We start from the raw sequence: 13496 nt of genomic DNA on the forward strand, positions 1-13496 counted from the left end.
TCATGCAGCCGCGAACAAACAAAATAAAGCATCTAAAATTTTAACAGCTCCTACTTGTCCCAATGTAACTGCATAAAGAAATAGTTCATCTAAAAATTAAAATTTGCTGAAAATGTACTCAGGACATGTAAGATATAGATGAGTTTGTTTTTTCTTCTGAATAAATTTGGAGAAATGTAGCATTTCATCACTTGCTCCCCAATGGATCCTTTGCAGTGAATGGGTACCGTCAGAATGAGAGTACAAACAGCTGATAAAAGCATCACAATTTACAATCAATTGTAATATTAAAACAACTAAAAACAGATCCAAAAATAAAAGCTAAAACTTTATAAATACTACCTACACACATTTAAAAAAATAAAGAAATAAAAATGACAAATACATACAACTAAATGTCAAAACTTAACATTTAAATGAAAAACAAAAAATAAAGCTAAAAACAATTCAAAATATTAAAGAACAAAAGATATGAGTATAATAATGATTCTAACATAACACTAAGCCAAACACCAAAAAAACAACAACTATGTATATGTACAACCACACACACACACATACATATAATATATACACACATACACATTTATAAATATATATATATATATACTGTATATATATATATATATAATCATTTCATTTCCATTTAGTTTGTTGAAGTATTAAAATAACTCAAATTAAATAAAAACTAAAACTTAATAAAAGACCTAAACAGACATAATAAATTCTAACATAATTTACCTAAAATTAAAATAACAAATACAAATCAAACGACTGTAGTTTATCAGTAATCCTAAGAAATAACACCGCCAAACACTGATGAGAAATAAAAAGAGGAGAAATCAAAAGTGATACTTATACCGGTGGAGCCACACGATAGAGTCGATGGTCTTTACACTCTTCGGTCTTCACACGAGGAGGCCTTCACACGACAGCTGCTGCGGTAAACTAAGCTTTTCTTTTATACCCATCTAATAAAATACTAACTGAATTTAGCTGGACACACTTTCCTTATTTTTCCACAACAAATGGCCAAGCAAGCGCAGACACTAACAAGATACGCGAGACAGAACGAGACCAAATGCGATATCAGCACATCTCCACACAGTAAACAAAACAAGCGTTTCCATAACATACGAGTCTCTATCCATTATATTGCTTTCTCTAATGAAAAAAGTTGTCTTGTCTGAGAAATATGCACAGATCAAGCACCGTTTACAAGCAAAAACTGAACACATTACAGATGTAAAATTAGATTTTGATATGAGAGGGCAAAAGGGGATGGATTTTTTTCATTCTAGGAAACGTTATTATGGATTATGGACTCACATTTTGGCCAGAGGCAATGGTTTTAAGTTAAAATTCCTTAAAAATTCCTTAATGGTTTATTTCTTACAAGCACACAGCTTTTCACTTCACAAGACATTAACTGATGGACTGGAGTCATGTGGATTTCTTGTGATGTTTTTATCAGCTGTTCATTCTGACGGCACCCATTCACTGCAGAGGATCCATTGGTGAGCAAGTGATGTCAAGCTAAATTTCTCCAAATCTGTTCTGATGAAGACACAAATTCATCTACATTTGAGTTAAATTTCAGAAAATTTTCATCTTGGATGAACTATTCCTTCAAAGATCATGGTTTCCTCAGTAAATATTCGAGATAAAATATTAAAATAGATAAGCGTTTTCCCAGATAAGCTTTGGTAGGCCAACGTGTCAGAGGGTTGTGACTGAGGTAGGGGGCATGGGCAGCACAGACCTTATTAAAAATAGCCATGTTTTCCATTTCTCCCTTTAGTGTGGGGAGATTCCCTGGGGATAATCCAAGATGAAAATAAATAACAATCACCCAAATAATTTCGCACTGAAGCATGCTGGTTAACAACATCAGATGTACACCCCGAAATAGACCAAATTTCCCACTACATCTAGTAAACATGTGCAAAGCCAGACGGACGTAGATCTATTGTCATCGCTTTCATAGTACATTCAGCAGACACGCTGGAGACCCACGCTGTGGATTCTCCTGGGAATGCAGTCTCTAATCTGATCGGCAGAACGGCGGCATGCGTTCTGTAGCTCTTGAAGGAAACACAGTGAATCTACGGCTCAGAGTGAGTAGGATTGCCACTTCTGCTTGTTTAGGAAACTAATTGCTGCTAGATTTGTCCCTTTTGAGGCATCAACTTCACGCAAAAACAGCTGAGAAAAAAACACTTGCCAAAGCACGTTAGAGGTCAGGTTAGACATTAATTACATAAATTATTAAAAAATGCTAGATATATAAATAAATACTTAAAAGTATTGTTTCGAATTATACTGAAAATATAATCCAGAGCAGTATATTGTAATATTTGTTTACTTGCTCATAAGATGATTTAGGATAAGAATTTAGTCCTTTCATGTTAATTATGAATTATAATTATTTGCCAGTTGATCCTAAATCTGTGCTTATGAGCGTTTGAAACTTTCTGAGATACCTCTTATATATCCCTTAAATAATGTCCATGCCACCAATTAATGGTCTGTCTGGCACAAATAAAAAAAAAAAACTTTTTCAGTGTGTGTGAATTTTAGCTTGTAAATTACTTCTAGAATAACAAAATTACAAACGTCATTTTCCATTTTAAAACAAAAGTGGCTACTTCAAGAATTGCAAGATTATTTCCTCAGGATCTGGATATGGGAATCACTCTTTGGCTGCTTCTTAAGTGTATCCCAGATTTTCCATCTCGCTACGGTAGCGTTGCTCGGACACTCTGCTTTTATGCTGCTTGCTCTCCAGGTGCAGGCGAAACTCTGCTTCCTCGCTGGCACCCGAGTTACACATCGAGCAATAGAACTGCCCGCTGGGTGTGACGCACATCGCAAGGTCTCGTGGGATACGCTGCCTCGGCCGTGGGTTGTAGTAAGGGCCTGAAACAGCACAGGAAACATGTCAGGTCGTGTGAATGAATGAAACTTCAAATAAATGGCTACATGACTAAGCAGATATTACACGGTGATGAAATACACGCTGAAATGCAAAGTCACGCCTCAATTTTCATATTGGTTTTTTTTATCTTTTATTTTTTAATGCAAATCGGTGTACAGACAATTTGGATTGCAAGCTTTTTGCAAGAATAAAAAAAACAAGCATGTTTCAGTCATACAAAACCTATTATGTTGGAAAATCACCATATTTAAAGCTGCAGTCCGTAACTTTTTTTGGTTAAAAATGATCCGAAATCAATATTTGAGAAAGTACATAACCAGCCCGTGTTCAAAACTATCACCTTACTTTAGCCCGATTCACAACAGTTAGCTTATAATAATGTTTTGTAATTTGAGTGGTATGGGTAGGTTTTCGCGGGAAATTCGAGCATGGCACTGTGTCATTACGTCACGTTTGTAAACATGAAGAAGTTGTCCCAGCTTCTTGGCTATCGCATGTGAGGATCCTGCAGATCGTTTAGCCTTTTCTCACAGCAGCTAGAATAATTAAATTTATCATTTTGATGGCGGATTGTAATCCAGAAAGGATTATGTGTTTATGAAACACATGTGAATGAAATGAAATTATATTCCAGTTTTAAACGTGCTTCTGATTACAGATAGCCTGGGATTACACAAAATTTGTATTTTAAAGAAAATCAGTTCGAAGGAAGCATAGTTTGCTTTTTGGATTAGAAAATGAAATTCGAATGGCATGACAATTAGATTAGACTGTACAGAAATTGATATCTACACGTCAATACACACTATACTCATAGTCACGCAATGCTGATGTTGTTAACATTAATAATTTGAGAATAAAGTATAACAATAAAAATAATTTGCACGGTTAGATGTGATATGAGCTAACTGATCATTAGATTGAAATCACCATTTATTGTAATGCTTTTTTCCTCAGTTGGTCAGAACAAACGTGGCAGACTTGTTACTTACTTGTTCAGATGGCAATATACGGTGAAAATTCTTATTTGGGTCATATATTCCAAGACATAGGCTAGAATCTGTGATTGCGAAGTACAGTAAACAATAACCACCGGTCACGGTGCGGTGACTGACAGCTACACATTCACCTCAAAACATTAGATTCATCCGCGCTGGAGCTGTGCCGGAGCACAACCCCACGCACGGAAGATAATTCCACAAGTAACTGCAATTCCAGGTTTTCAAACAGAGATGGCGACAAAGAGGCAAAACTTATGAGACTGCAGCTTTAATTAATACATGCATAATTCAGAACTGAACTGAAAATGAATTGAATTGAAGTAAGCAAATTAGAATTAGAATTTAAATATAAGTACGTTTAAAGAAGTTTTTGTAACTCCAAGTACCACCTATAGAAATGTATATTATTTCATTTATACATTTAAGCTCATTTATTTTTTCAACTCTGGCACACACACTTTTTGGCTCATCATGTGTATATTCTGCTGCACATTATAAGAGCAGATGACTCTCACCCGAGGGAAACATCAGCCCTCTGCCAGTGCATCTCAGTGTAGAGCAATACACTTGTTTAGCAAATGCACATTTGCCAGTAAGAGTCTAAAAAGCATTTTTAACTAATAGACATATTATTTTGAAAAAGCTTTTATTTTGTTCTATTTCCAGTTGATAAAATAATATCACATGCAAAGCTAACGGCTTCACTTATAGAATGCAATAGTGTGTGTTTTTGTGCGTATGTGAGGACAGGAGCACAGGGCAATGGGGTCATGTGTGTGACTGAGATCTGCCATCGTGTGGGTGACGCTCGTGAGCCTGGGCTGACGTGGGGTGGAGTATCGGCTTACACAGACCAAAGCCTTGGCGTCTGGCCTGCATTTAGCGAGACTAGCACATTGAGCTACATTAGCACAAGCTGGCAAACTAACACGCGCAGCTGCCAAGCGCTCTGCTGCCAAAGCACTGATCGCAAATGGAGGTTTTGCACCACTGGGCAGGAAACAGAACCCGAGGGATAGTCTCAAGTCAATATCAACATGATGACAAAAATCTGTCCCTCCTCAACTATCAGTTGAGATCAATCTGTGTAGACAGAATACCTGGCATTGCAGCATTGATATGAGCCCTACGGTTCTTCATTAATCGATACTCATATACTTCTTTCCGTGGCCGTCTCTGAGTGTTGGACAAGTCTCTGGAAAATATATGATAAGACAACATGATTTACCACTTAGTATGGCTGAGCAATATATCTTATATTTTTCAGCCTTTTGATGATATTATATCCCTTTATATTTATGTAATTGCTATTATGTAATTTCTTATATAAACCGTTGTTTCTGAGATGAATCAAAATATTTAAGTGAAATAATCTAAGCCAGAATAATCAAGTATTCACAGTATTATATTAAAATAAAAAAAATAGTTATTTTAATTTGTAATAATATTTCAGAATATTACAGAATATTTTATTAAAGGAACACAAAGAAGAATTAGGAATTGTTTTCATGTATATTCATGAGAATATTGTTGCAAAACATCCAAAATATTTACTCAAATATTTGAATATATGGGAAAAATTACATGTATATCCACAAATAAATGACTCATTCATTCATTCAAATATAACAATGCAATATAATAATATTGCTGCAAAATAGCAATATTTACCTGTAAAAATACTTTATAAATCAAATAATGCTATACAAAGACTTTTGTGAACATTTAAATGATGGGTAACACTTTACAATAAGGTTCATTAGTTAACATGAATTAAGAATGAACAATACTTCAGCATTTATTAATCTTAGTTAATGTTAATTTCAGAATTTACTAATGCATTATTAAAATCACAAGTTGTGTTTGTTAACATTAGTTAATGCACTGTGAACTAACATGAACAAACAATGAACGACTGTATTTTCAACATTAACAAAGAATAATAAATAGTGTAATAAATGCATTGTTGATTGTTTGTTCATCTTAGTTAATACTTTAACTAATGTTAATAAATGACACCTTATTGTAAAGTGTTACCAAATGATGATGCAAATGAATTGTTGAATCATAGTTTTGAATAATTCAAATGTACAGTTTGAAATGAGTCTTGGGGAATTGTTGCTACTGAAATTTAAATTCAATATTAAAACACTCTCATGCTTGCAAGCAACAAAGCAAATATAAATTATAAATAATAATAAAAAATATATAAATTAATGTATATTTTAATTTAATGACACACTCGCATAAACATATTTTAAAACATTTTAATGGTCAAATAAAAAGCAAGCATTTACATCTCCAAGATATTCAAGAATACATATATCACCAGCAAAATCACTGTGAATGTCATACATTTTCATCCAGCCCTACCTAGAACAATGATATTGCTACTTTTTTTTTCTTATTTTTATCAATAATTAAGCTTTTTCATTACTTAAAGGGAGGGATTCAAACCTAGCTTAACTAGCCATAGACATGTTTGCTCAGATACAGTCTGAGAGTTTGGAGTGCAACAGGATGTATCTTCCTGTGTTTGTTATCAGGACAGCCCAGTCAGTGGCATTAAAATGACTGCCCCACTTATCAACGCAAAAACAGCCTGAAGATAAAGCTAACACGAAAAACTTCTTCCTCTATTCAAAACTTCCTACTAGTTGATGCATAATGTGTATGTGGATTTCCTTTTTGTCAAGATTTGAGGCTGAATTCATACGAGTGTATGAGTAATGCAAACTGCATAACTGATGTCTCATTAAAAATCATAAAAAAGACACCGCCCACAAACACGGAAGCATTTTACACACTTAACGGCTGTTTTATCTGGGAGCGCGTGGGTGTGACAGACTCACAAGGACGTGGCGTTCTGCTGTGCCTCGGCCAGCCGCAGTCTTTTGGCGTGGTTCTTGCCCTGATAGTGTGCCTGGGCCACAGCAGGGGAGCTGAAGGAAGCGTCACACAGCTTGCAGTAGTCATTTTCCGTGGCCAGTATGACTCTGCTAGCACCCTTAGAGAGTGGCTGCAGATGGGACAAAGACAGTACAGCTTTTATAAAGAGTAGAGCGATGAAAGGTGTGCATCTACAGAGACGTCTCTGATTACTATCACACCGGGCTCAGTGAATGGATGCTTGCAGAGTGACACCGCATGATCAAACTGCAAGATATTCCCAGATAGGGCTGGACGATGAAGCAACCAGTTTATCTAAAATATCTTGATCATTTGAAGCTTTTTGATGATATGCAATATAGTATACAGTATGCACGGTATATATAAACAACCATTCAAAAGTTTGGGCTCAGTTAATTTTTTTTTTTTTAAATTACCAATTTGAACATTGATATTAATAAATGTTTCTTGAGCACCAAATCAGCATTTTAGAATGATTTCTGAAGGATGAGAGTAGTGAAGAGTAATGATGCTGAAAACTCAGCTTTGCATCACAGGAATGAAATATATTTATATTCAATTGAATAATATTTCAGTTTTAATCAAATACATGCAACCTTAGTTAGGATTTCTAAAACATTAGCTTTCTAAAACATTTAAAAATTATACAGACCTTCCATTTTTCTTAGTGATGATGCAAATTAATTGCTGAATGAGTTCATCAAAATAGACAGTTTGAAATTCATGGAAAAAATGTAATTTACAAACTCTGACGTAATTTTTGTAGTGTTTATTTTAGAGATGTTACTACGACAAAACTACAAAAACAATGGTTGACTCGGATTATACATCATTGCTTATGTTGCACAAGTGCCCACTACGGGCGAAACCCTTGCAATGGGCTGAATTGGAAAAGACCTTAGCCCTTGATCTCTTGGAATCCGCTGTGGAGCTGATTTATAATTATTTTTTTTCCCCTTATTCTATATGTATTTAGGTGTGTTTGGGTTGCTTCAAATATTTAAAATATATATATATATATCATAGAGTTGTTTGGCTTAGGGGTAAATTAAACGCGATATGCGATGATGTCACAATCGCATAGCATTGTGGTCTATGGAGCAGTCTGAGGTGTACATATAAAATAGACTCGCTCCCTTGGTCAAAATCGAGGGGTCCATATAAACTTCACTAGTCCACTTCACAAAGCTGAACATGCTTGGCGACTGGGATTCCCCAGAGGGGAAGTGCTTAGGGAAGTTTAGGCTAGTTCGACACTCCAGTAGTTTGCGAATACGTTTGATGCCACATGTGGCACATAAATATCACTAAACTAGTATATTGACATGCATTCATAATGTTGCTTCATTTTATAGCTAGAAAAATCACTGCAAATAGATTTTAAATAATTAATTTGTAGACAGTCTGTAAAAAACAAACCCACACTTGCTCGGACAGAAATGTACCAGATAAGAGTCATAAGTACCTGGTTGGCAGTCACATTTGCAGAATCTGTGGGTGGAGTGGCTGAGGGTTGCTGGGAAACAGGCTCTACTACCTCTGGTATTCTTATTGGAGGTGGCTGCTGGCTACCAGCATAAAAATTGCGCAGCTTCTTACTGTGGTTTTTCCCCTATAGACAAAAGAAATAATTGATTACATGCTTTCTTCTGCATTGCAACAAAGATTTAAACCAGTACTCAGGCTCTCAAGAAAAACAACTAACTGAAAGAAACCAAAACTGAAAGTAAAAACTCCTGATTTCTAAACATACAGTATCAATCAAGACAAACTATTATTTTGGTGTCATCAGGCATTGTGCAGTCCACAACCACTTTGTTGACATAAGAGAATAGTGAATGATTTCACATTCTGTGTTTATCATATTTACATAACTCACATAGACAATAACATGAGTTTTGGATTACCTGATAATGTGCCTGAGCCTGCTGGGCAGAGTTGAGAGTGACGTTACAAAGCTTACAGTACAGAGGCTTGCAAAGTTCTTCCAGAGTGGCTTCCTGGTCAGCACCCACTGCCTGACCGTCTTCTTCGGGGGGCTTGGGACTGAGGACCAGGGGCGCTGGGATGGGTGGGTTGGGCGGCAACTGGAGGTGAGGGGGCGGCTTTATGGCTAGAGGAGTGCAATGTGGGAACCGCAAGGGGTCCGGCGACATCATCACCGGTGGAGGACTGAGGTTCTGGGTCAGGGTCATGGCCTGGAAGGGCTGAGGTGGCTGCTGACATATCAAACTAAGAGGTGGTTTTAGAATGGGGTCTGGACCTGGAAAGCCAAATTACAGAATTTAGGTGTCAGAGTGAGTAATTACACTTTTAAGGGCCTTTCACACAGAATGCCTTCTAGCATTTTTTAGTTCCAAGCCCTGCGTTGTATGTTTTTAAATACTAAAATGCATTGGGCTCTTAAAGGTGACATATCATCTAACTTTTTCTGTGTTTAAGTGCTATAATCGGGTCCTCTGTGCATCTACCAACCCAGAAAACATGAAAAAGAACAACCCAGTAATTTTTTTGGTAAGCCTTTCTCTGCAAGTGTGAAAAAATTAGCCGCTGAGATTTCACTCCCCCGTGACGTAGAAAAGGGATCTTATTATAATATTATTGCCTCTTAATCTGCAAGTTTTCACCCAAGGCGCCGCCATTGTGTTTTCACAAGGGACAATGGTGTACCAGCTCTAATGCAAGGGCGAAAGTTCGAGCAAAGCAAGCTAAGTGTTTTGTCTTTGGCTGCACTGATGAGCACAGAACACTGTTTAGAGTCCCAGCCTCAGAGGAGACAAGACAGCAGTGATTTATTGATTTATTTACTGTATGTTACGCTGCTGCCACACAGATCTGATATAAACATGTGATTTATTTCCCAGCTGTTTACCTTCAAAGATATAACCAACTGTTTTTGTAGCTCATGAGTGTTTTTAACAAACTTGTGTGTATTTGACAGTTTAAGCTCAATAAGACTTGAAAGAGAAGTTTAGTACTTAGTTTAGTACTCACAGAGAGACTTGCATGAAAACAGCGTGTTTCTGCTTCCACTCAAAATAGCCATTTTCAAGATGATATAATAAATGATCTGTGGGGTATTATGAGCTGAAACTTTACAGACACATTCTGGGGATACCTGAGATTATATTACATATTGTAAAAAGGGGCATAATAGGTCTCCTTTAAAATATAGGTTCCAAATGGGATCCTTGCAATAGAAGAACCATTTTTGATTCTTTCTGTGTGGTGGAAAGTTTCCATGGATGTAAAAGTTTCTTCATGGAGCCATAGAGGCCAATAGAGAAACTTTATTTTTGTGAAGAATGAAGGATGAGATCTTGCCAATATCTTAATTTGTTCTCACAGGAGTGAGATAAAATGTAGAGAAAACAAAAGGCTTTTGTCTCCTGCTTCTTAGGTGATTCTTCTGAGAATTGAGATCTCTTCTAGTGTTTCAGAAGAGATCTCAATGTTTCCAAGATACCAAAGTCTGAAATCAAAAGTCAGATATTTCAATACGAACTCAGAGAATTTTCCATCAAATTCTTTCAAAACCAAGTTATCAGAGCTGTCCACATTGTTTTATTTACATCTTTATTCCTATATATTTATCTTTAAGGGAAACATAACAGAGCTCCTCTGCTACATAAAACAGAGATGTAAAGGCCACATAAATGATTAGTACTGCAAATGATTCATTTATAATAGAACGGATATATGAGCGAAAGAGTGAATCTTTGCAGTATGGTCTCCTGCAGATGTGATTAGGGCTGCCTCCTGCCTCCTGAATTCAGCGCATGTTTCGGCAGATCTGAGGCTGAGGGAGTGGGGGGTTGGAGAGTCAGCTGTTTCATGGCTGTGTGATATTTCCAGTGTATCAGGTCCAACGGGATCATGACAACAATGATTCAGCCGGCTAAAATAGACATAAGAATGTGACAATTGGTTCTGTTTCCGGTTGCTTGGATGGTGTCAGCATTGGAAGGCCCTTCTTGGAATTCTTAAATACCCCAATGTTTATATCCATAAATGGAGCTGTTAATATATTTCCATTTTCAAAAAAAAAAAGAAGTTTTTGTCAGGTCTCAAATGCTCTCCTTATCCCCAGCTGTTTGGTCAAGTTAGTCCCATCCCCAAATTGTCACAATTGTTGGTTTAGTCAAAGTCTGATCGTTTAAATAAACAGAAGAACTGTGCAATTATCTGATTTTTTTTTTTTTCAGGTGTTCTAGTGTGCTATGAGATATTTTATTCACTCTCTGGCCACTCAAGATGTAGATGTAGATGATGTAGTGATGAATGGGTGCCATCAGAATCAGAGTCCAAACAGCCGATAAATACAACAACAATTCACACCACACCAGTCCAGTCCATCAATAAAAAGTCTTGTGAAGTGAAAAGCTGCGTACTGATGTAGTAGTGCTAATGAACTACTGAAAATTCATCAGTAAGATGTAACATTGATGAACATTAAAATCCACTCACATATTTGTTTAGAACTGTTTTGGGTTATAAAAAGCGTTCGATATGTGCATATTCCTCTCCTGATTTAGACAAGACGACTCCCCATTCACTGCAGCGCATCCATTGAGCAAGTGATATAATACTAAATTAATGAAGAAACAAACTCATCTTCATCTTTGATGGTCTGAAAACAAGTTAATTTAGAGCACATTTTCATTTCTGGGTCAACTATTCCATTAGAAAATTGGACTGTGGTTGCTTTTCTTTGGTCATGCGTTGGTCTGGCTATGAAAGAATAACCAATGATGAACTTGTAGTCTTACTTGTAGTTGTCTCTGCATCATCATTTACACCATTTAAAAAATTTCAGTGGCCTACCATTTAATATTCCTCTTCTTATGACCTTAAAACAAACCTGATATCTCTTGGTCATCAGAGAATTCAAGCCCAGAAATAGGTCTAGAACCTACAGTCCCAACTCAAGGTCAGGGACACATACCTGCTCTCTCCATTCGGATTAAATCCACAGTTTTTTGGAAGCAACACAAAGTTTAGTTGGAGAACAAAAACAATCATCTGCTCTTTCATCAGGACTAGGAACAAAGATTTTTAGATTTAGGGAGGATTGTTCTCATTGGGCATCTATAATGCAAGGTATGCAGGGCACATGAGAAGGTAAAGCAGTACTATCACTTGATGCTCCAGGTTGTTTTACACCACTCAATGCTGCATAACACTTCTAAGCTGTTCGTGCATTGTACAGTTATTCTTTGACAGCATCAATTATTGAGAGCAGAATAAATGCATTACATGCACGGTCGCTCTCTGTGCTTAAGGGACATTTGCAATGTTTATTACGATTACACATTTCAACCTTCTGTTTTGGCAGATGCATTTCAGTACTTTTATCAGAGCTATACGGTGTCTCACTGTCTACTTCATCCATGGTTTGCAGAAACAGTGCTATCATGTAAAATAAACAAAAAATTAGCATTTTTATGTTCCATATGGGCTTTTTAATTAATGTCACAAGAATCAACTGCCAAGGAGTCCTCTTAAATAAAACCCACAGTAGTAACCTTGTGGTTTCTGAGGACATGGACTGCAAATTGTGACATTTATGAACAAAAATGATCAATTACCTTAAATGTCCCTTAATATATTTATTGGTTTCATATGTAATCTAGACTGAAGTGTGACAATGAACATGGGCAGAACCACCAGATACCTCACTCAACTTGCCTCATACTTTTAATAAAAAAACTTATTAGTCCACTCTCTGTGAAAAGCATATATTGAAAAAGCTTGTATGCAATATATATATATATATATATATATTACTTGATCTAATGAAAACACATAATGTCCATGCAGTGCTTAAGCAACATATCATCATATAATAGAAACAGAGTGGCATAAAATATAAAAGGTGTACCTGAAAAATTTCAGTGAGATTTAAAATATCTTAGTCATGTACATAGTGTGCCATTAACATTTGATATGCCATGGTCTTTTGGCAATGCAGATATGGATTTTCATTCTCAATCTGTCAGTTCTTGGTCTGACATCAAGGCCCTTCTTCTCATAAATCTTACCATTATTTAAAAATAAAGTTCGTCCCTAATAAACTCCTATTGCAAACCATTGCAGTGCAAAGCAAATTTGATGCAGAGCATCAGTTATAACGCAATGCACTGAAAATCATTTCGAAAACATTGCCTTATCTTACCTGTCATCCGAGGGAAATAATGGCTGCAATCTCCATAGTTTACAGGCTGAGAGGTGTAGATATCACAATAGTCAGCACTTGGATAAAAAGCATCCCTGTTCTTTACATTCATCGCCATCTTCCCCGCATCCTTCCAAGCTCTCTCTGGTGCTCAACTTCTTCCAGCTAGACTTGCGCCGCATGCTTCAAACGTCCAGCAGGGGGGTGTTTTCAATCGCATATGGTTTCAAAAACACTAGAAATACTTGGGAAATTTTGTATAATTGAGGCAGAGACATATTTGACTTAAGAGAATACATGTATTCTAAAACGGTATTCGTAATCATAATTACAGTGGTCGGAAATATAGTGCAATTTGAATTTACGTCTCCCTCAGCCTAGTTGGTACAGTCCAACTCCAATCGAAGTGAGGATCTGATTGACGATTCAGCAGCACGCGCAAAGAGAGGATGCGCGAGCCTGTGGCTCGGTG

The 13496-nt window shown here is 36.5% G+C and overlaps 1 protein-coding gene across 1 annotated transcript; it reads right to left on the bottom strand.

Moving 5' to 3' along the window:
- Nucleotides 1-2575: 2575 nt before the first annotated feature.
- LOC306855309 (zinc finger matrin-type protein 3-like) lies at nucleotides 2576-13142 on the bottom strand (the record flags this gene model as incomplete). Its single annotated transcript, XM_079393894.1, has 6 exons — nucleotides 2576-2919; nucleotides 5040-5134; nucleotides 6792-6958; nucleotides 8315-8461; nucleotides 8757-9112; nucleotides 13025-13142. The coding sequence occupies 6 exons, from the start codon at nucleotides 13140-13142 to the stop codon at nucleotides 2711-2713; spliced, it is 1092 nt and encodes a 363-aa protein (XP_079250020.1). The 3' UTR covers nucleotides 2576-2710.
- Nucleotides 13143-13496: the final 354 nt, after the last annotated feature.

Source organism: Barbus barbus (assembly GCF_936440315.1).
Source record: "Barbus barbus genome assembly, chromosome: 35".
Classification (NCBI taxonomy): domain Eukaryota; kingdom Metazoa; phylum Chordata; class Actinopteri; order Cypriniformes; family Cyprinidae; genus Barbus; species Barbus barbus.